At 50.9% G+C, this 24202-nt stretch overlaps 1 protein-coding gene across 1 annotated transcript; it reads left to right on the top strand.

The window, feature by feature from the left end:
- Window positions 1–7818: 7818 nt before the first annotated feature.
- LOC306944641 (1-phosphatidylinositol 4,5-bisphosphate phosphodiesterase gamma-1-like) lies at window positions 7819–23606 on the top strand (the record flags this gene model as incomplete). Its single annotated transcript, XM_079533219.1, has 32 exons — window positions 7819–8038; window positions 11450–11599; window positions 11686–11779; window positions 11895–11942; window positions 12995–13079; window positions 13169–13249; window positions 13330–13364; window positions 14151–14223; window positions 14329–14430; window positions 14517–14635; window positions 14712–14797; window positions 15264–15384; window positions 15499–15667; window positions 15924–16043; window positions 16252–16359; window positions 16504–16691; window positions 16944–17144; window positions 17459–17578; window positions 17678–17861; window positions 18210–18287; window positions 18644–18747; window positions 18934–19030; window positions 19278–19344; window positions 19972–20135; window positions 20477–20573; window positions 20685–20909; window positions 21141–21289; window positions 21804–21918; window positions 22205–22366; window positions 22668–22756; window positions 22855–23039; window positions 23555–23606. The coding sequence occupies 32 exons, from the start codon at window positions 7819–7821 to the stop codon at window positions 23604–23606; spliced, it is 3888 nt and encodes a 1295-aa protein (XP_079389345.1).
- Window positions 23607–24202: the final 596 nt, after the last annotated feature.

The following is a 24202-nucleotide window of genomic DNA, read 5'->3' as shown; positions in this document are numbered from 1 at the left end:
GTCACGTGACGCCCGCGGGTCTCTGAGAGCGTTGCTTGGCAACGAAGGAGGCTGCGGCCTAGCGTGCATTCTGAAGCCTGAAGTAGGGCCTTGTTCTTCTCTCTCTTCCATCCCAGTCCGGCCCGGTCTGGCTCTCTCTGCTCCCTGTCCCCATCCCAGCGTGGCTCAGCTGTTTCCAACCATCAGCTTCATGTAGCTACCCCTTGTGATCATCCCCTGTCCCCATCCCCTTTACCTCATCCTTCTCTGATCCCAGCTCCACTAGTCCCATCTAGGTCGGAGTCTATTGGAGAGTCCAGTGAAGAGTCATCAAAATGACCATGGGCCTGGAGCAGCTCTGCTGGGAGGAAAGGCTGAAAGCGCTGGGGCTGCTGAGCATGGGGTAGGGGATCCTCAGGAGGATTCCATTCATGGTTATAAATCCATCCCAGCAGGGATTTATAGCCAGGAGTGTCCAGTGACAGGCCAGCACAGGGACTAACTGTGTCTCAGGAGTTCTCTCAGCTCATTACTTAGCACAGGGACCAGAGAGGAGCCTGGGGGACTGGTTTTGTGGATCTCCAATCCCACCCGGACATGGGACTGCCCTTCTCAAGCAGAAGTTGGACCACATGGATTCAGAGGTGCTTCCAACTTCATCCATTCTGTGATTCTATGATCTACCTTTCCCTATGCCCCAGCCCCATCAGGGTCCCCTGCTCACAAACACACACACAATCACACAGAATGGCCAGGGCTGGAAGGGACCTCAAGGATCATGAATCTCCAACCCCCCTGCCACATGCAGAGCTACCAACCTCCCCATTTAATACTAGACCAGGCTGCCCAGGGCCCCATCCTATCTGGCCTGGAGCACCTCTAGGCACAGGGCATCCACAACCTCTCTGGGCAGCCTGTTCCAGCACCTCACCACTCTCTCTGTAAAGAACTTCCCCTGACAACCAACCTAAATCTTCCCTCCCTCAACTTAAAACCATTTCCCCTTATCCTGCAGTTATGTACCCTTTCAAAGAGTTTTGTGACACATTTCTTTGGCAGCTTTCAGGGCTTCTATATTATAGAGTCATAGATTTATAGAATTATTAAGGTTGGAAAAGACCTCTAGGATCATCTAGACCAACCATCTACCAAACACCAATATACCACCCCATTACTGATTACCTGCCAGAAATTGTGGCAAATCCAGTAGCACCAGGTAGCTTCCTGAGATCTGCTTCTACTTTCTTACCCTAAAAGGACTTTTTTATGACCTGGACTGTCCTACATGCCCCATCTTGAAAGTCATATGGCCTGCATAAGTCAGGAGTACCTACAAAGTACATCCATAAAATTGAGAGCACAAACAGAGAATAACATCATTTATATAGACATTTTCCTCCAGGAGTTTGTTTTCTTCATAATTCCATTCTTCCCTAAGGGAATAAAACCTATAACGTTAAACAAGATCACAACACAACGCAGTCAGAGAGCCTCTTTGCTTCCCCCGAAACCCTTTGGAAGACTAATATGCATCCTCTTCTGCAATCCTGTGGGGTAGGGAAGGGGCACCAGAGGACAGATCTGAGATGAAAACCTCTGATCAGCATCGATTGATCCCCAAGCCTCACCCAGAATTTTGTAACCACTTCACACTGGTAGAAACTGGCACTTGTGCCAAAAGCAGCCTCCTCCGCTCCCAGCTGCTTGCTCCCTCCCTGGTGCTGGCACAGAGATCGGAGTGGCTTGCATAAATGAGCAAGAATGAGCTTCTCTGAATTAAAATTAATTCAGCACATGCACAAGGAAAGCTAATTTTTAACAGAGGGAAGCCATGTATCCACCCCTCCCACAACACCCCATGTTGGGAACAAACGAGCCGAAAGCAGCGTTTTGCCAATCTGTACCAAAATACCACTCCCACAACACCCAGCCTTGGGAACAAATGAGCTGAAAGCAGCATTTTGCCAACCTATACCAAAATACATCACTACAAAAAGGTAAGTACGGGGCAAGGTAGCACTGGAGGATGTTAGGCTCCCTTTGGTGCTTTTTGGATGCTCTTTGGAGTATCCTTGGGTGTTCCATATAGGAAAGTTTGGTGGACAAGGGGTGTAGAGGAGCAAGGACAGCACTTTTATCTTGAACTGGATCTTCTATAGGGAAGAGACAAGAGCATCATGCCTTGAGGCATGGAATACTCCCATGTAGGATGGTGCATCACTAAAATTCTTGTTCCTTTCCAGCATTCTGTAAGGAATTCATTGACACCTGTTACAAACAGCACATCTGAAAGCTGCAGGAATTCACAGCACTTGTTCTTTGTTCATAACACTACGCTTGTATGACACTTGTTTGTAAGTCTAATTTAATTAAAATAGCAGTAAAATGCAAGTGTGGGTTTTTGGTGCTGGGCTGGCAGGGTATCTGTGTGAAAATGCCCCAGGCAGGCTGGCACACTTAAAAGAAATTAAATTGTCTCATTCCACCCAGAATAAACATGGTGCTAATCCCTCTAATGGCCCTAAACATCACTAGAACTGCGGATCCAGCGACAAGTGTGCAATAGGACCCAATTAAGCTGCTCACACATTTGAAATCATGGTCTCATCGTGGTTTAGTCTGGAGTCTCTCAGTGGCTAAACGTGCTGAGACAAGCGAAAACACGAAACTTCATTAAGCGCTGCACCAGCAGATTGCTGGGACCTGACGACAAGGGTGAGTGGGAGGCATCGGCATTTCTGCCACCTGCTCCCAATTTCCAAAGGCATAGGGATCTCCAGGGAACCCTGGATCCTCCAGCATGGCCTGGAATCCATTAACAGGAGCATCCTGCCTAGGAAAGCAGGTGTAATTCTTCTCTGTGGGGCACCTGTGGGTCTCAGATGAAGCACTGCAAAAAGTCTTGAAGGAAACATATTAATAAAAACTTAAAAATTGTGGGAATCCAGAAAGAAGTGGGAAATCTATATTGTAAAGGCTTAGAAAACGTGAGCCATTGAAAAATGGAAATATTTATGTGTGGCAATATTAAAAAAGAAGACAATGAAGAAGGAGGAGGAGGAAGAGAAGAAGAAAAAGGAGAGGGAGAAAAAAAGAATGAGAAAGGAGAAGGTGAATGAGAAGTAGGAGGAGGAGAAAGAGAAGGGGAATGAAAAAGGAGAAGAGAAATAATATTAAAAATAATATCTAATCAGATGTGCGTGATGTCCTCTTCCCCTTCACCTTCTCCTTCCTCTTCCCCTTTTTCCATTCTATTTCCCCTCCTCTTTCTTCCATTCTCCTTCTCCTCTCTCTCCACCTCTGTTTCTTCTTCCTCCTTCTCCTCTTTTTCATTCTGGTTTAGTTTTCTGCTTGATCTGGCCTTCAATAAGATTCGCCACATACCCACAAAACTATAAGCAATGGAATGAAGGTCCATGGGAGAAGAACAGCATGGGGATCTCTTCTGAGGCACTAGCATGAACCTGTCTTGCTTGGACCTAAGCACAAAACCATGAGAACATCTTGAGGTGGCCCATCACAAGCTGCAAGCCTCTGAATTGCAAAGAAGACTTCAGTCCACATTCCAGCTGCCAAGAAATCTCTGCCTCCCTTTTTAACCAGTCTAGTCCCAGAGAGCTGTTTCTCCAAGATGAGTTGCTCAGATGGCAGGTGAGAAATGTGCAGGTACTTGAGAGGAAGACGGAGCATCTCATAGCATCACAGAAACACTAAGGTTGGAAAAGACCTCTAAGATCATCTAGTCCAACCATCCACCTTCCACCAATATTGCCCACTGAACCATGTTCCTCAGTGCCACATCTCCACGTTTCTTGAACGCTTCTGAGGACAGTGATTCCACCACTTCCCTGGGCAGCCTGTTCCAATGGATTTTACCACTCTTTCTTAATTTGCAATGGAAGGCGATCAGGAGCTGATGCAGTGCTTCAGGAGGAGGAGTGCCATGGGCCAAATAGCAGCAGAAGAAAGAAGCACAGTTCTCTTTAGAGACAATTGCAATAACACCATTGTACAAGACAGTAGTGAGAACTAACTTGAGTCCAAGGAAGAAGGAAAGCATCAGGGGAAAAGGAAGAGCAATTCAAGCAAGATGGTGTCAGGTTATTAAATCCAAGCTCGAAAACAAAGAGGTGCTGCTAATCCTCCTAAAAGCCCCAAGGGCTCAGCTCAGGATCCCAGGGGTCATCTCCTGCATCCTCCAGCCCCTCGCCCTGCTCTGTAGGAGCTCAGCAGCTATTTATCACTGAAGAAAGTTGCTTCTTCTCCAAAAAAGTTTTCGCTATTTTAACTTTTGCAAAAAAGAAATCTCCTCCCCAAGGGCAAGCAAACTCTCGAAACCTATTTTTGCTGATAATAGCACGACTAGGAGCTCTGGGGAAGGAGATGTCTCCTGGGTTAGATGGAAACCAGAGAGGAAAATATCAGCAACAGGAAAAGAAACTGCTGCGCAATCCTAAGGGAAAAACCACCTTCATTTATCAAGTGGGCAACAGTTTTCTGCTATGATGTCTATTTTTCTGCCCTTTTTCTTGCCTGCAGTCTCGCTGCTGGCACAGGCACACAGACTTAAATACATGAATCTGGGGAAGGGGAGAAATGAGAGCAATAATCGGTGCTGCCATTCCCAGCTCTTTGCCAACAGATTTGTTTCTATCCTCTACTTCTACCTGCTGAAATAGGAATGGTTTGGGCAGGGACTGAATAGCCCCATTCCACCTTCTGGCTATGGCCATGCAAGGCTATATGAATGTCCTCTTGTCCCCACCGTCCCCTTTGCAGACACTTTGGATCGTCCCACTTTTACTGTCTGTTCCACATTTCTCGGTCCCAGGCCAACGCCATTGCAACACCACCTGCAAAGATCAATTGCAACATTTCCATTGCACGACTTGCAGCTCAAAGGCTCGTGGCTAAAAAACATTTGCAAAACCTTTCAGTGCAACGAGGCTCTGGAATTTCACAACATGGCCAAAGAGAGGAGCAGCAAGCCACACCCAATAAACAGAAATCTGTGACTTATTGACTGAGCAGTGCCAGTCCTACAAAGGGAAAGTAGCATCAGCTTTTTATTTTTTATTTTTTTCCAGAGAGGAAGAGATGCTCAGAAAGATTTTGGTGACATTTTTAAATGGTTTGGGGTTTGTTCTGCGCTGGCTGCCCTCCCTACTTGGGAGCTTGGGAACTCTGTGGGCAGATCTGCCTCCAGGAAAGGACGTCCATGAGCAGGGATGAATCTTTTGGGTTTGTTTTTTTTAAGAAGGAAGCACAGATTTTGGGTGTTCAGCTTCACCAGCTTTTGGGGTGCCCCAAGTCCTGCTACCCACACACTGCTGGATGGGGAGGTTCAGTCCTTCTGCCTCTTCCACCCCCCATAAGGTGCTTTGCTTTGGTAACAGCTTGGTTACATCTTTGCTCCGGAGGAGCTAAAATTAAAACAGTGACTCCATTGCAGACTGAAAACAGAGCATTCCTTCTCTGCCTGCGTGCTTTGGATGGACATCAGAAGCCAAACTCATGCTGCAAAATCCCCTGTGTAAAAGCAATCTTCTATTCTGATCCTCTGTTCGCTGTGGTTGGGATGTTCAGTTCCCAGACCTGCGCTCAAGGGGCTCTGAGATGGGATTTGCCTGGATATGGAAAACATAAACACAAGAAGCCAACATCTCTGCAGCTCACTGCTTTAAACAAAAGCTCATTCTGCTCCACAGAAGGGCTGAAAACAGAAGTTGATTCATGGATAAAGAAAGAAAAAATAAATTAAAAAAAGAAAAAACAAAACACACACAACAACATCAGGATCTCATCTTTACCCTAATTCCCTAATTCTTCATGGAAGAATGTAGACTGCCAAGCACAAACGTAGAGATCTCTACCTGCACCCTTAAAAGCTGAGAAGATATTAATGGCTCCCATAAGCCGTGAGTGGAGCTGCAAACCATGAGGATCGTGGCAACCACTGGGATAGGAATGAGGATTTCATTGGCATTCAATGGCATTCAGGCAGAGGCACGAGTCGCTCCAAGTGGGTTCTGTGTTTGATGGCTTTCATGAGGACTGAAATAGCCTCCGCAGGTTCCATGTTCACAGCAGCTCCTGTGTTGCATCTCCCAGCAGGGCTGGTGGCTGACAATGCTGTGCTGAGCCTCTATCATCAGGACTCAGGTTCCTAAGCCTCCACCTTTGGCATCCTTGGGTAGCTGAGCCTCCATCACCGGGACCTTGAGACTCCTGAGCCTCAACCACAGGATCCATGGGCTCCTGAGTCCTCATCACAGGGACCCTTGAGTACTTGAGCATCCATCACCATGAACCTGAAAAGCCCAAGCCTTCATCACTGGGATCTTTCAGAGCCTGAGCCTCCACAATCATGGCCCTGAGGTTCCCAAGCCTCTATCACCAGGATCCAGAGATACCTGAGCTTCCATCAGCAGATCCTTGAATCCTCAACCACAGGATCCCCAGGTGCCTGAGCTTTGGTCACTGGGACCCTGAAGTTTCTGAACCTCCATCACTAAGACTTCCTGGTTCCTGAGCCTCCATCACCATGGCCTTGAGGTGTCTGAGCCTCTATCACCAGGATGCTGAGGTTCCTAAGCCTCAATTACCAGGACCTTGAGATGCCCAAGTCTCTATTATTGGGATCCTTGGGTACCTGAGCATCCATCACCATGACCCTGAAATGCCTGGAGCTTCCACCACTGAGACTTTCTGGAGCCTGAGCACCCATCAACAGGACCCTGAGGTGCCTGAGCCCAACACCATCCCCTCTGGGTGCTCCAGCATAGAGCCCCAGTGCTGCACTGTGCCACTCTGGTGCAAATCCCATGGCAGCCCCACAGATCCAAAGCATGGGGATGGGAAAAAAACTCACCCTGAACCCCTGCATCCCCAAATCCCTGCAGTGACCCTCTGCTCCCTCCTCAGCCCCATAGCTCCTTAGCCCCACAGCTTGCCCTGCTGCCAGCTGGGTTCTGCCCAGGCTCAGCAGCGCAGAATAAATACAAAACAGCCATTTTCTATTTCTTTATTCCTTTTTTATTTTTTTTTTTTTTTTTTTCCCCCCCACCGCTTTTCCACCCAATCTGCTTCTGCCCCATCCCTGGAATCCCCTCCTCCATCCATTGGTAGGGGCTGGCGATACCTCCAGCGCCCATCCATCTTTTGGCTTCCTCTAGATGTCACCCTCCGCCGCCTCTTCCGTCGCTGCGATTTTCCTTTCTCCAAGATCCAGCTTTTTTTTTTTTTTTTTTTTAAATTCCTTTCTGATCTCTTTCCGGCCATGTGTGATTGCAGTTTCCTCTGGGCGTCCATTTCATCAGCCCGAAATTAAGGAGCGGAGAGAGGGGGCAGCAGGCGGCCGCCTCCTTAAAAACCCCAACCCCCCCCACCACCCTCATCCCTCCGCACCAGCCCCACACCCCAGGTTGGGCACCCCGCACCCCGCAGCCCCATTCGGCTTTTCGGGGAGGCCGGGGATTGATTTGCTCCGCTTGGCTGCTTTTGGGGTGACTTTGCTTTTTGGGGGGAGGTGACTTTGCTTTTTTGGTGTTTCGGTTTTTTTTTTCTTTTTTTTTTTTTTTTTCTTTTTTTTTTTCACTCAAGGTATCCCCAACCTTAAGGGCTCCTGGTGACCGGATGGTTTTTATCCCTCCAGCTCTGAAGCCATCACCCATCTCCCCCCGACCCCTCTGGATGCGAACCCCGGAGTCGGATTCTCTCATTGCTCAGAGAAAATCCCCGCAGAGGATTTGGCTTTTTTGCTCCCCTTTGGGTTCGTTCCTTCATGCATGAGACAACCCCGGCTCTGCGGCTCCAGCTGGCGATGGCCGCGCAGTGAAGATGTCCATGTCCAGGCTCAACAGCGTCAATGGCTTTTTGGAGGACGGCAGGATGGAGGCAGGGGACATTGGAAGGATCCTCCGCTGCCTGGAGATGGGCACCGTCCTCACTTTGTTCTACCAGAAGAAGTCACAGAGGCCAGAGCGAAGGACATTCCAGGTGAAGCTGGAGACCCGACAGATTATCTGGAGTCGGACACCTGAGAAGGTGGAGGGAGACAGTGAGTACTGGAGACAGGGGGCTGGGGCCACTGGCTGGTTGTCTGGCAATGGTGGACTGTTCTACAATGGTGGGATGTCCTACCACATTGGGATATGTGGAAATGGCGGGATGTTCTACTATGGTGGGATATCCTGCCACGTTGGGGTGATCTCATGCGATGAGATTCCTGGCTATGGTGGGATATTCTATACCACATTGGGATGCTTGACAATGGTGGGATGACCTACCACACTGGGGTGATCTCCTGAAGTGGGATGCCTGGCAATGGTGGGATGTGCTACCAAGGTGGGATGTCCTACTACACTGGGATGCTCAGCTATGGTGGGATGTCTGGCTGTGGTGGGATGTCTGGCAATGGTGAGATGTTCTACCAAGGTGGGATGTCCTGTCACACTAGGATGCTCAGCTGTGGTGGGATGTCTGGCTGTGATGGGATGTCTGGCAATGGTGGGATGTCCTACCACACTGGGATGCTCAGCTACGATGGGATGTCTGGCCATGATGAGATGTTCTGCACACTGGTGTAGCTAACAGTAGTGGGATGTTCTACCACTGTGAGATGTCCTGCCACATTGGGATCTTTTGTTACACTGGGGTGATCTCCTGCAGTGGGATGCCTGGCAATAGTGGGATGCTTCCACGCACAGGGAGCCATAAGGGATAGAGGACTAGCCATTGTCCCCAGTGGTTTGGTTCCCCTATGGCCTTTGCAGGGAAAAACTTGTTCTCTGCTTGAGGAAATAACGCATTTCCTGCCCCTTGTTTTTTATTTGGGAGACTGCATAGGGCCACGTCAGGATCTCAGCCCTACTTTTCCATCGACCTGATCTCCTGCCTCAGTTTCCCCAATCCTGGAGCATCTTTACCAACCTACCCCATCCCCATTCTGTGCTCAAATGTCCTCCTGCTTGCTGGAATTTTAGGGAAGCTCCAGGACCTTGCTCCAGCATATGCCCAACCTCACGCCTGCCTGGACCATTCCAAATCCTCTTCTCAGCTTGAGAAGGGATTAGCGAGATACCCGACAGTGCTGATGTCTCTATTAGAGGGCAGTACAGGGATCCCAGCTCTGTTGGAGATGCCCCATGCCCTTCAGGCTAATTACACGCTTCATTAAGCTGCTACTTGGACATGTGTCCATGCAGATAGGGTCTCCCAGAACACTACAGTGTTAAGATTAGTAGCTACGATATCATCCTGCGTTGCCTTCAAAATTTACCTCCAGGTAACCAGGTGGTTTCCAGCCCCTGCCACTCCAAAAACATTTTGGAGAGGTGGTTGGCTGTATGGTTTGCTATGATGATGGCTAATTCACAGTCACGCCTCCAACCTGACAATTAGAAATAGGATGGGATTAACACTGCTGGCCCAGTCAAAATCTTTTATTTCAGCCTGGAGGTCAGCTTCACAATAGCATGGGGTAATTCCTTGCAGGAGGTCTGGACTGCCCCATGCCCCACCCAAAGGCAGGACCAAGGGGGCACCACTTGGCCACCTGGGCCAGCAGCATTTCCCAGCTCTCCAATTCCCTCCTGGAGCCTTTCTTTGCTTTCCTCTTAATGCACTCAGGAAACTCCCAGCCTTTAAAAGCTTCCAGGCAGACCCTCCATCCACTCCCAACCACACTGCCCCTACATTTAAATCCTTTATATCAGTGCTGCTTGCTTTGCATGAGAAGAGAAAAGGGATTTTCGCAGTTGGATCTGGCTCCCAGCATGTTTTAATCACCAGGACCCCGGAGACAATGCAGGGAGGAGTTTGGAGACATACTTCTGCCATGATCTCTGCAAATCCGCTGCAGATGTGGTTTCCAGGAAGCCGCCAGCACGTTGCATTGTGCTGCACACTCTCTCTCCTGGGTCCAAGCCTGGATCCTGGCTGCGTTGGCAACCATCAACGGAGCCACAATAGCCACCAGCATCTCCCCTTTCTGCAGTGCACTGCAATGAGTAGGGTTGGGGAAGTACCTCCTGTTCCTATCCTACAAAACAGCCCCAAATATCCACCCATTTGCACTCAGGGTCTACAAAACATGGACAGCAGCCAGCTTCCCTTCCCCAAAATCACACATATGGGTGCAGACACCAATTGAGCACCTCTTTGCAGCCGAGTTCCCGCATCCCGCCCCGATCCGCCCAAGCTGGCTCTCATCCACCCAAAGGAAAGCTGCATAAAGCCACCAGTGTTTTCCAGGGCCTTTCCGTCAAGAAAAAACATTCCCCACCTCTTTTTCACTGAATCAGCCCCATTTCCCTCATCCCTTATCCCCTTATCCATGCATTCCATTTTTTCTCTGCTCCAGTATCCTGCACCCATCCCCACTGCCATGTAGGAAACGCTGCAGGGGCCGGGCTGGAAATTCTCCGGGAAATGACCCATTTCCTGCAGGACAATGACCCTGTGCAGTGTCCGGCCACCCTTGGCCATAGAAAACCCTTTTCCTGTACTGAAGGCTCCGTTTTGTAGCACAGCCATTAATACCATGATATTATTACTCTACTCCTGCTGTCCTCTCTATAAAACCAGTGGATGGAAATCTCCACTGGTGATGTAGCAGTGAGGAAGACTGCGGTCCGGAAACCCAACCCTCCCGCCGCCGGTTGGGCTTTATATAGTGAGATAATGAGAGAGCAGCACAGCAGGAAAGAAACGCCCTGTGGTCTGGGCTGCAAATTGCCACCTTTGGACAGTTGTATTCTATTAAAAGATGAGCTCAGCCTGTCCCAAGTTTTTTTCTCAGAGAGGAGGTGGTTGTAGGGATTGCAGGGCTGAGTCCCAAGGACACATGGCACTGAGAGAGATGGGAGATTGTTGGGCAGCACCATTCTGGGGACACAATCCCTGGAGGACACATGGAACTCATAATGTCATCATGTACCAATGGGCAGTGCCACTGGGATGACCCATTTTGGGGAGTTGATTCTCTGAAGGACATACAGTACTCATGGTGCCATCACACTAGCCAATGTGTCATGGCAGGGCTGTGGGGATATGTTTCCCTTGGGAGTAACGTGGTCATAGTATCCATCCCAGTCCCCCAGGATGCCTCATCCTGTGGACATGTGGCACCCATGGTGCTCTCAGACACCTGCAGGGACATCTTATCTTTGGGACACAGTCCTTGGAGGACACATGGCACTCATAATGCCATCATGTACCAATGATGGTTGGTACACAACGATGCCTTATGCTGGGGACAGAGATCTGTGAAGGACATGCCCATCCCACCAGCAGTGACATGTCACCTTTGAGGGACACGTGGCCGTAATAACCATCACAACCCAATGGAATGTCCCATCTTGGGGACAAGACTCCATACGCTCCACACGTTCCCACCTCCTGCACTCTCTCCCTGGCTCTGTGGTGTCAGGGTGACACAGGACAATCCTGTACCCCTCTATCTCTGCAGTTGACATTCGGGAGATCAAGGAGATCCGCCTGGGGAAGAACTCACGGGACTTTGAGCGTTACCCCGAGGATGCTCGCAAGCTCGACTGCACCATGTGCTTCATCATCCTCTATGGGATGGACTTCAGGCTGCGGACACTCAGCGTGGCTGGTGCGTGGGCTCCCACCTCACCCCTTCCATCCATCCTTAGCTTCTCATCTCCCTTATCCTTCACCAACCTCCTCTTCCTCCTATAGCTTTCTGTGAGGAAGACATCAACCTGTGGATCACGGGTCTCAACTGGTTGGTGGCAGACACCCAGAAAGCCCAGACCCCGCTACAGATTGAGAGGTGAGGAGGGATGGTCAATCCCATTTCATAGTCCTCATTTGTGGTCTGAAAGGATAAACCGTGAGTTTGGTCCCCAAGACTGAGCGCTGTCTGTTTGTCCATCCCTCCCTCCCAGGTGGCTGCGGAAACAGTTTGATGGGATGGACAGGTCGCGGGAAGGCAGGTGAGAACCAGAATGGCTCTACAGGGAAAAGGGGTCAGTGGTCTGAGCATGCAACAGCCAAAACCCACCCCTCTCCCAAGGTGTTTTCCAGAGGGGAAATAGCTGAAATCCTTTGCCAAACTGCAAATCAACCAACTTTGGTATCCATGAACTGGGTCATACCCACCATAGATCTGGAGGCTGAGAGCAAGGGTGTGGGACAAGCAGTAATGGTTTATCTGGGGTCTTCAGAGGTACCTAAAACCAGAGACTGGATCACAGTCACTGTAGGACTGTGGGAACTTGAAAATCCCCATGCCCACTGCAGCACTGGGAGAGGATGAGCCATTAGTGCAACCCATTGACATCTCCTTGATATTATAAAAAATAAAATCCAAACAAAGGAATTTGGACTTAAATGTGATTGGCATGAGGGTGGGATGGGGGTGAGAAGAGGATGGGGATGGGGAGATGGGGATGGGGATGAGGATGGGGATGGGGATGGGGATGAGGATGGGGATGGGGATGGAAATGAAGATGGAGGTGGGGATGGAAACAGAGATGGAGGTGGGGGTGGGGATGGGGATGGGGAAGAGGGTGGGGTTGGGATGAAGACTGGGATGGGGATGGTATGAGGATGAGAATGAGAATGAGAATGAGAATGAGGATGAGGATGAGGATGAGGATGAGGATGAGGATGAGGATGAGGATGAGGATGAGGATGAGGATGAGGATGAGGATGAGGATGAAGATGAGGATGAGGATGGGCATGGGATGAGGATGGGGATGGGGATAATTATAGCCTCTGGGTGGGACAGATGCCCAGCTACACCCTTTTTCCCTGACCCCCTATTCAGCACTCCTATAATCACACCAGAGCCCTATGAATCATAAAGAGCAAAAATGCCTCGAGCAAATTGGACAGTGCTGTGCCACTGTGGGAATCTGCAGCTTCAAACAGGAATCTGGGCTGATACTGGGATTCGGATAGGGCCCAACTTAGCAGTGTGTCCAGGGGATCCGGGACATGTAGGGTCTGGTTGCTTCTCTAACACTATCTTTATGTCTTGCAGCATTACAGTGAAGGACCTGAAGGCCATGCTGCCCCAGGTGAACTACCGAGTGCCCAACATGAGGTTCCTGCGGGACAAGCTCGTGGTAAGTCCCTGACTCCGTGCGGAATGGGGCTTCAAGCCCCTACCCAGTGTCTCTGCACCAGTCCCACTCTCACACCGCCCATCCCACAGGAGGTGGAAGCCAGGAATGAGATGACCTTCTCCCACTTCATCCAGTTCTACAAAAACCTGATGTTTGATGCGCAGAAGTCGGTAAGAGCCACGACCCATCCACTCCAGCTCATCACAGCATGTCCCCAGCCAGCTCAGCCCATCCCCCCTTTGCCTTGCAGGTCATTGAGCAGCTGGAGCTCTCTTTCCCTCTACGGTGAGTTCCACGAGCCTCACAGACTCCAGCAGAGGTCTAAGCAGGGGTGGAGTGGGGTTGCAATTTGGGATGGGAGCAGGGATACAAATGGAGATGGAAGTGGAAATGTGAGCAGGAATGTGAGTGGGGATGCAAATTGGGATGAAAGCAGAAATGAGAACAGGGATGCAAGTGGTCATGCAAACAGGAGTGTGAACAAATGAGAGCAGGGATGCAATAGGAATGCAAATTAGAATGGGAGCAGGGATGGGAGTGAGTGGAAATTTGAGCGGGGTTGTGAGTAGGGATGCAAATGGGGATATGAGCAGGAATGTGAGTTGGGTTATAAATGGGGATGAGAACAGAAATGGGAGCAGGGATGCAAGTGGTCATGCAAATAGAGATGAGAATAAATGAGAGCAGAGATGCAAGTAGGGATGCAAACTGGGATAAAAGCAGGGATGGTAGTGGGAATGTGAGTGGAAATGTGAGCAACAAAACAAGTGGGGTTACAAATGAGGTTGGAAACCAATGTGAGCAGGAATGCAAGTGGAGATGCAAATTAGGATGGGAGTCGAAATGAGAGCAGGAATGCAAGTGGGGATACGGGCAAGGATGTGAGTGAAGACGTGTGCCAGGGGTGCAACAGCAGGATATGATTGTGGATATGAGTGGCGATGCAAGCAGGAATGTGAGTGGGGTTGTGGGTGGGGATGTGGGCAGGAATGGGAACCAGGGATGCAGTGATGTAGTGCAGTGCCTTCTTCCTCATATCCTTGGACAACACCTCTTGCTGATATGCCCCAGGAATGTGGACCGCCCTGAGCTGTGCCAGGTGTCCCTCTACGACTTCCAGAAGTTCCTTCTGCATGACCAAAAGGTTGGTTGTCCTTTGAGACCCCTCTCAGTCCCAGACCTGGTGAATCCCCTGGGACACCTGTTCCCACTGCTGCACCTCATAAAAGGAGCTGTATTTGCACCCCAGGAGCCGTGGGCCAGTGATGTGGGCATGGTGCGGGACTACATGTGTTCCTACCTCAAGGATGGCTCCGTTGATGCAGCAGAACCCTCCTTCCAGCTGGATGAGGTGAGTGAACCCGTTCAGCATTGACCCCTCCCATTGATCTCCCCATCCCATTGAAATCTGACCTCTGTGCTTCCTCCCTCCCCCAGTTCCTCACGTACCTCTTCTCCAAGGAGAACATGGTGATGGACGCCAAGTATGAGCGTGTGGTGTCTGAGGAGATGAACCACCCTTTGTCCCAGTACTGGATCTCCTCCTCCCACAACACGTAAGGACAGCGTGGGCTTACCTCAGTGATCCCCGATAGAATCCCTCCTCAAGCATCCCCTCTTATGCCTCTGCAGGTACCTGACAGGAGACCAGTTCTCCAGCGAGTCCTCCCTGGAGGCGTATGCCCGCTGCCTGCGCATGGGCTGCCGCTGCATTGAGTGTGAGTCCACCCCATACTCCATGGCACACTGCAGTGATGCTGAGCTTCCCCAGCACTTCACATTGCCCTAGATGGACTATCTCCTGCACCCATTCCATGGCAAATGGGAGAGGGGGTTAGAATCATGGAATCCTTAAGGTTGGAAAAGATCTCCAAGATCGTCAAGTCCAACCATCAATCCATTATACCGTGCCCACTCATAGAATCATAAAGGTTGGAAAAGACCTCTAAGATCTTCCAGTCTAAACCCAACCCATCCCCATCATGCCTGCTAAACCATGTCCCTCAGTGCCACATCTCCACACTTCTTGAACACCTCCAGGAGTGGTGACTCCATCACCTCCCTGGGCAGACTGTTCCAACGTTTGACCACTCTTTTAGGAAATAAGTCTTTCCTAATATCCAACATCGTTCTGGTGCATAGTTGGTGAGCAACATGTGTTAACCAAGTTGTTTCCTAATTTAGTGGACTGCTGGGATGGCCCAGATGATCTTCCCATCATCTACCATGGTCACACACTCACCTCCAAGATCAAATTCCTAGACGTGCTGCATACCATCAAGGAGCACGCATTTGTCACATCTGAGTAAGCCCTGCCCCACCAAAGCACCTCAATTCTGGGCTGGGCAGGCATGTGCTGCTCAAACTCCCCTTTTCTTCGTCTTCATCTCAAGCCACTTCCCCCACCTGCTTCCTCCAGGTTCCCCATCATCCTCTCCATTGAAGACCACTGCAGTATCGTCCAGCAGAGGAACATGGCTTCCCACTTCAAGAAGGTCTTTGGGGACATGCTGCTCACCAAGCCGGTTGACATCAATGCTGATGAGCTGCCCTCACCCACCCAACTCAAGAAGAAGATCCTAATCAAGGTGTGGGGCCAGGCTCTAACCCAAAGCTCTTTGCAGAAGGGGCAAGAACTGCATTGGGCAGGGAGAGAAGATGATTCCCGCAAATCTTGGGATTTAGAAGCAATTCTCTCTCCATGCGCAAGCAGTAGGATGTCAAGGTTCTGTGCAAGGAGAGGTCTACTGGGAATGGGTGGTGGTGGTGATGGTGGGTCTGTGAATTAGGGCTGGGAGCTCAGCATGATGGGCTGCTGAGTTCCTATTTCTGGGCTGTCCTCAGCACAAGAAGCTGGTTGAAGGGAACCTATACGAGGAGGTCTCCACTGCCAGTTATTCAGAGAATGACATCAGCAACTCCATAAAGAATGGCATCCTCTACCTCGAAGACCCTATTGACCATGTAAGGATCTCCACGCAATGATGGCTGGGGGCAGAGCAGGATGTGTCAGATGGGGCTGCCCTGGGAGGGGAGAGACCAGGAATTTGGGGTGGGCACAATGCACCATTACAATGCCATGGGAGATGCAGGGAAGAAACAGGAGTCTCAAAGCCCCATCCCACCATGCCCCCATCCTCCCTGCCCTGGTGATGCTATTCCTCCCTCTCAGACCTGGAGCCCGCATTATTTTGTACTGACAAGCAACAAGATCTACTACTCAGAGGAGACATCACGCTACCAGTTCAATGAAGATGAAGAGGAGGTGGAGCAGAAGGAGGTATGTGTGGGACAGGATGCATCCATTGGGGTGGGAGAATTAGAGGATACTGGGAGTCAGCATGAGAAGAGGGAGAAGATTAACGACAACTGCTCGTGGGAATGCTAACACTGAGGTGTGTCTGGTGTCTGTGTGAGCTCATAGGAGTTCAACAACAACGAGCTGCACTTCACGGAGAAATGGTTCCATGGGAAGCTGGGAGGTGGCCGTGATGGGCGGCAGATCGCTGAGAAGCTGCTGCATGAATACTGCACTGAGACGGGAGGCAAGGATGGCACCTTCCTGGTGCGCGAAAGCGAGACCTTCGTGGGTGACTACACCCTGTCCTTCTGGTAGGACCCCCAGTTCAACCTCCATTGGGGTGGATGGCAGGATCACATCTTTTCCAAGCTGGTCTGAGCAGCACACCAAGCATGTGGTGGCTACCTCCAGTAGATACCCAGTTTGGAGGCAGAAATGGTGTTCTGAGGGAAAACACCATTTTTCTGAGCATTGTGGTGCCTTAACCAAGACCATCCTCAAGCATGGCATGTCACGGTCATGGATCTGAACTGACTCACTCCCACCTCGTTCCTTCATGGCAGGCGATCAAACCGTGTGCAGCACTGCAGGATCCACTCGCGACAGGAGGCTGGTTCCACCAAGTTCTACCTGACAGACAACCTGGTCTTTGACAGCCTCTACAGTCTCATCTGCCACTACCGTGAGGTGCCACTCCGCTGCAACGAGTTTGAGATGCGCCTCACCGACCCCGTGCCCCAGCCCAATGCCCACGAGAGCAAAGAGTGAGGGTGAAACCCAGCCCATTGCTGCCTTGGGTCCCCCACCCTCTTCCTTAACTTGTTCCACTCTTGTGTCCATCACCCTCTTCCATTTCTCATCTCACTTTTGGGTCCTCCATCTTCTTCCATCACTTGTCTCACCATTAGGTTCACCATCTTCTTTCATTGCTTGTCCCATCCTTGTGTCCACCATCCTCTTCCACCACTCATCCCACCCTTGGGTTGACCATCCTCATCCCTTCCCACATTGACTCCAGTGCAGCTTGTGTCAGATTTGGGGTTTGCCAGCCTATTGCCTCCTTGTTTTGCCTATCCAGGTGGTATCATGCCAGCCTGACACGCCTGCAGGCTGAGCATATGCTGATGCGAGTCCCTCGGGATGGAGCCTTCCTGGTCCGAAAACGGAGCGAACCCAATTCCTATGCCATTTCATTCCGGTGAGTGTGGCCACCCCAACACTTCCAGGCTGGCCAGGTGTGGCCCTGTGGCTCCATTCCAAGAGCTGGGGACATCATTGGCTGCTCTCTTGGCCTCAGGGCGGAGGGGAAGATCAAGCACTGCCGCATCCAGCAGGAGGGACGACTCTTCATGCTGGGCAGCTCAGCTGAGTTTGAGAGCCTGGTGGACCTTGTCAGCTACTATGAGAAGCATCCGCTGTACCGTAAGATGAAGCTGCGCTATCCCATCAATGAGGAGACCCTGGAGAAGATGGGCACTACTGTGAGTGCTTCCAGTGGTGGCAACAGTTGGAGACAGTGGGGATGAAGTAGTTCTGTGCCATGGGCAATCAATTCCATCCCAATCTTTGTTGTGGTTGGAAGATCTTCTCCAGGTCTCTGCACAGCAAAGTAGATTTGCCCAAATTCCAACTCAAACCACCACCACTGGCTATGGTTATGACATCTTCACTATCCACAAGTCCCCTCCAATTAGCTGTAAAAGGGATATTGGGTCCCTTTTCCAGATATCGTACTCCTCTGGCCCACATGCGATAGCCCATTTTCCCTCGTGATTCTTCATAATCCATGGCCATGGCCAGATGACCTCTTTTGATGTCTGTCCTTGCAGGAGCTGGACTATGGAGCTCTGTATGAGGTGCGGACACCCCATTTCTATGTGGAGGCCAACAAGATGCCAATGGCCAGGGTAAGAGGCTGAGCTGGTTAGATCTCATCTCTGAGATCATCAAGCCCAAGCCCAACTCATCACCACAGTGCTCACTACTCCATTAAAACACGTTCCTAAGTGCCACATCTCAACATTTAATGAACACATCCAGTCACATAAAGCGGTTGGGAGCTTTCTTCCACAACAGGGAACTCAGAAGAGGAATATGCTGGTTGTGTGGGACCACAGGCACCTACAGCCTTTGTGTCCCCTCTAACACGTCTCACTTACTGTGTAGACTTTTAGAGGACATACTTTGGGGGGTGAGGCATCCAGGACATCAGCTGGGCATCCCAGCTTGGTGGTAACACGTGTCCCTCTCCTTGGTGGTTCAGTGCACAGTGAAGGCTCTTTATGACTACAAAGCACAGAGGGAGGATGAGCTGTCATTCTGCAAGCAAGCTATCATCCACAACGTTGACAAGCAGGATGGTGGCTGGTAAGAGTGGTCTGGTGCCCTGGGCAGTATTGCCATGGGCAGGGATCTTCCTGTGGTCTGTTTTAACGACCTCCTTTTCTGTCTCCCCCTTCCTTCTCCAATTGCTCCTTGACACTGCATGCAGCATTAACACCCCGTATACCCCTCCAATTGGTCCTCTTGCCTTGATCCTCTCACCCCTTGCAGGTGGCGAGGGGACTATGGAGGCAAGAAACAGCTGTGGTTCCCAGCCAACTATGTGGAGGAAATCGTCAGCACTCAGGCACAGGAGCAGGACGAGGCTGTGAGTGTGCTGTTTCTGTCATCTTCTTTTTCCCATTCACTGAGACAACCTGAAATGCTCCCAGTACCAATCCAACCCAAACCCTTATCTGGGGCTCTGGGATGCTCCATGGAATGGAGTTTGCATAAAGCATTTTTTTTTTTTTCCTTGGGTTTTGCTTGGAATTGGCTGATTTGGAGGGCTGGATGGAGGGTTGGATGGAGGTTGGGCTGCCCTTCACCAATTCCTCCTTTTCCCTCTCTTGCAGTCATCGGAAAACAGTCCCCTGGGGAACTTCCTGAAGGGCTTCATCGACGTGCCATCATGCCACGTAGGTGAGTGTCACCACCATGTCCTTAACAGGGATGGTACGTGCCCCAAGCAAGAGCTCAGCACCATGAGCTGAGGCTCTCTAAACTCACCATAAATATGTGGTGAACCACTAATTGATAGGTGATGGCAATTCTTGCATGGCAAAAATGTCCAGATGGGGAGAAGGAAGGGCATCGTACTTGGCATGATGTGCTGGGGGCATTCTGGGGCTGAATTCATAGACTCAAAGAATCATTAAGGTTGGAAAGACCGATAAGGTCATCCAGTCCAACCATCAACCCATCCCTGTGACCATGTCACTCAGTGCAACAGAATCTGGGGGCACTTGGCTGATGTTGAAAGGATTTAGAGAAGTTCAGGGGTCTGTAAAGGTGAAACTATTAATTGTGGTGAATCATGGTTGCTGCTTTCACTTCCAGTGTTTTTTGGGGAATTGACAACAGTTTAACAGGCATTTGGGTTTCTTGACTATCTACAATATCTGGGACTACTCTCGAAGGAGGAGGAAGTTGGGGGTGCTGGGGAGGGCAGGTGGGGACCCAGGAGCAGGACCGATGAGGTTTCGTTTGCTCCACAGAGCCATCCATTGGGAATGTCTTCAAGTAAAGCCCCCTCTGATGTCCTTATAGTTATCTCCAAAGACGGGAGGAGCTCCAAACCATTTGTCTTCACCATCCATTCCCAGCAGATGTCCCACGCAGCCCAGTCACTGGACGTGGCCGCTGACACACAGGAGGAGCTGAGCGAGTGGGTGGCCAAGATCAGGGAGGCCACGCAGAACGCCGATGCCAGGGTGAGGGGCACTGGGGTACAGCAGGTGGTGGTGGACATCCTCATCTCCAGGAGATGGAATGGAGTGGGTGGTGATTAATGTCCCATTTCATGATCAGCAGTGGACAGATCGTCCCCAGCAGTGGATGGTGATGAATGCTTCATCCCATGGTAGATGGACTGTGGTTGAGGGATCACCCCCATCAATGGATTTTGGTGGATGTCTCATCCCATGGTGGATGGACACTAATGGACAGTCGGTCCATTTCAGTGGATGTTGGTGGATCCCACAGCGATTGGACTGTAGTTTACAGAGCATCCCCATCAGTGGAAGAATCTCAGATTCCATTTTTCCTTGTGCAGATGCAAGAGGGGAAGATTATGGAGCGGAGGAAGAAGATCGCTCTGGAGCTCTCCGAGCTGGTTGTGTATTGCCGCCCCGTGCCGTTCGATGAAGACAGTAAGAGCTGGAAAAGGGTAGTGATGGGATGAGAAGGGGAAGAAAGGGGTCTGAGGGATTGCTCCCACGGAACCCCGCGTCTTCCACTGATGCTCACCTTTGTGCTTTCAGAGATCGGCACAGACAAAGCATGCTACCGGGATATGTCCTCCTTCCCGGAGACCAAAGCGGAGAAGTACGCCAACCGCAGCAAGGGCAAGAAGTTCCTGCAGTACAACCGGCGCCAGCTCAGCCGCATCTACCCCAAAGGGCAGCGCCTGGACTCCTCCAACTACGACCCACTGCCTATGTGGATCTGCGGCAGCCAGCTGGTGGCCCTCAACTTCCAGACGCCTGGTAAATCCCATGCCCAGGGTGGCTTTGTCACTGATCCCGTGGCTGGACGTGGTTTAGATGAGCTCTCCAACCATTGTCCCCATCTCGATGGGGATATTCTCATGCAACGTTGGGGTTGTTTCATGCACTTCTACCCAGGGTTGGGAGATTTAGTAGGGGGGTTGTGAGGGCAGAACCTTCTGCTCAGGGCAACTGGAGGGTCCCTGAACCCTGCTTTTCCCCTGGCCATAGACAAGCCGATGCAGCTGAACCAGGCACTCTTCATGCTCGGTGGTCGCAGTGGCTATGTCCTACAACCCGACATCATGAGGGATGAGACGTTTGACCCCTTCGACAAGAACAGCCTGAAGATCGTGGAGCCCATCACAGTGCAGCTACAGGCAAGTGGGCAAGGTTGGCAAGTCCATTCCAAGGTGGCCAGTGTCAAGATGACGGTTCAGTTCTTCCAAACCAAGTTTGGGGTCAATTTCTACATGTTTAAGACCCATATTTGCTCCATGAAGTTCATTGCTCCATGATCTGCTGAGTCTGTTGCTTTCTTGCATAATCTTTCCAGATTGTGGAAGAACTCCAAAACGTTGAGGGGAAAATCCCACAATTGCATAAAGTTGACCCAAAGTTTGGGTCATTTTGGTGTTACAGCTGGGATGAGTCAATGTGTAGGCAACTACACAGTATGGCATGGACATAGCAAAAGTTTTTCAAATCGTTCTGCAGAAACAGCTAAAATGAGTCCAAGGTCACAAATAAGGTCTGATGTGGCTTATTATGGTCATGAAGATTTTGGCAGACTCAAACCAACCAAGCCATAGGTCTGTCCAAGGAAGTCCTTTGTTGACCACAGGGCCAGCATGGCTGGACCTCACTCTCCTCTTTCTCCTCTACCTTCCACAGATTCTTGGTGCTCGGCACCTTCCCAAGAACGGGAGAAGCATTGTGTGCCCCTTTGTGGAGGTAGAGGTGTGTGGCTCCGAGTATGACAACAGCAAGAACAAGACTGATGTTGTAGGTAAGGGTCCTCCCACCTAGTTCCTATGCCAAGAGGACAGGTGGTGTCACTGAGACACCTTCTGGGGTTCCACTGGAAATCTACTGGAAATAGAATTGTAGAATAAGGTTGAAAATACCACTAAGATCATCTAGTTCAACCCATGTCTGTGACTGCTCAAATGTGGGTGATGGGGACTGGTTTCAAGGAGGAGTAGAGGGGAAAGGCATCCCCCATTAACAGGGGAGCAGTGGTGCTGTGTTGGTGCTGTCTATGTGTCTAACCCCGCTCTGACCTCACCCCACAGCTGACAATGGTTTCAACCCCGTGTGGCTCTTCAAGCAGTTTGTCTTCGACATCAATAACCCTGAGTTCGCCTTCCTCCGCTTTGTGGTGTACGAGGAGGACATGTTCAGTGACCCCAATTTCTTGGCCCAAGCCACCTTCCCCATTAAGGGTCTCAAAACAGGTATGCTTCCTCCATTCACACCCTCATCATTATCATAGAATCATAGACTCATAAAGGTTGGAAAAGATCTCCAAGATCACCAAGCCCAACCATCAACCCATCCTTACCGTGCCCACTCATAGAATCATGAGTTCACTACCACCAACATAGAACATCCACTAAAACGTGCCCCTAACTACCACATGTACATGTTTCTTTAACACAATCATCATCATCAGCCATTTGGGGACTCAACTATGACCATGGTGAGGGACTGGGACTCTGCTGTGGGGCTGAGCTCATGTCCCAGTGTTGTGTCCAGGCTACCGGTCGGTGCCACTGAAGAACAGCTACACAGAGGACCTGGAGCTGGCTGCACTCCTCATCCACATTGAGATCATCAATGCCAAGGTAAGCATCACGGACAAGTTGGAAACACCCATTCCTCATTTCCCCAGTGGATCAATCCCCATCCACTCCATGAGCCTCATCCCTTTGTGTTGGAGCAGGAGGAAGACGAGGAGAACCTCTACTCATCCATCCAGCAGCTGCGGGACCGTGCCAGCGAGCTCTCCAGCCAGGTCTCCAGCTATGAGCGCACCAACAACTGCGACTCACGCTACCAGCAGCGCCTCGATGAACTGCGAGCAGCCCAAGAGCGGCTGATGGAGCTCACTGAGGTCCGCAACCGCAAGTGAGTTCCCCCTGCTCACCCCATAACCCAGATTTCGGTGGTGCCCTTGGAGTTGTGGGTCCACTGGGGTGGTGGGTCCATTGGGATGGTGGGTCCATTGTGGAGGTGAGTCTACTGGGGTGGTGGGTCCATTGTGGAGGTGAGTCTACTGGGATGGCGGGTCCATTGGGGTGGTGGGTCCATTGTGGAGGTGAGTCTAGTGGGGTGGTGGGTCTATTGGGATGGTGGGTCCATTGGGGTGGTGGGTCCATTGTGGAGGTGAGTCTACTGGGATGGTGGATCCATTGGGGTGGTGGGTCCATTGGGGTGGTGGAGTCATTGGGGTGGTGGAGTCATTGGGGTGGTGGGTCCATTGGGGTGGTGGGTCCATTGTGGAGGTGAGTCTACTGGGATGGTGAGTCCATTGGGGTGGTGGGTCCATTGGGGTGGTGGAGTCAGTGGGGTGGTGGAGTCATTGGGCTGGTGGGTCCATTGGGGTGGTGGGACTCTAAAGGCACTTCCCTGCTCCATCCCAGGTTGATGGAGAAGAAGAAGAGGGACCGGCAGATGGTCACCAAGCGCAGCTGATCTGGGCAAGCTCAAGGCAGATCCCCCTGTTGTCCCCCACTATCTCCTCTCCCGCTGTAAAGGGACAGCAGGAGGTGGGGTGTCCAAATACAGACCCCACTCCCAATATCAGCCTTCAACACTGTCAAAGCCACCAGGTGCTGTAGGATGCCAACACCGCTGTGTCCCCAAGGGTGGGTGATAGTGACGTGTGAGAAATCTGGGGAAAAAAGGGGTTTTGCGTAGGTCTGCCTGTGATGTTTCTCTGTTGGAGGATGCCTTTGGGTCATCCCATGTCCCCCATGTCACCCTGTGGGATGGCTGCTTGTGTGGTTCCTCTTCATCCCACATCTCCTTAGTGGGGTGATGACAAAATCATCAACCTATGGGGAAACTGAGGCATGGCCCAACAACTGATGGGGAAACTGAGGCACAGAAGAGCTCTCCCAGTCTCTGATTGGCCCAGGACAAGGCACCTCCCTGCTGGGAACAGATGGGCACCGGGATGAGGACATGGGGGATGTTTGGGGGCAGCAGGGGGTGTTTCACCCCCACTATAAATATCTGTATTTTCTTCTTTTATCCAGCGTGTACATATAGTGTGGGGAGGGCTCTGT

The sequence above is a fragment of the Tetrao urogallus genome (genome assembly GCF_951394365.1).
Source record: "Tetrao urogallus genome assembly, chromosome: 3".
Classification (NCBI taxonomy): domain Eukaryota; kingdom Metazoa; phylum Chordata; class Aves; order Galliformes; family Phasianidae; genus Tetrao; species Tetrao urogallus.
Note: the sequence above shows the minus strand (reverse complement) of the source record. Positions and strands in the feature narration are given on the sequence as shown.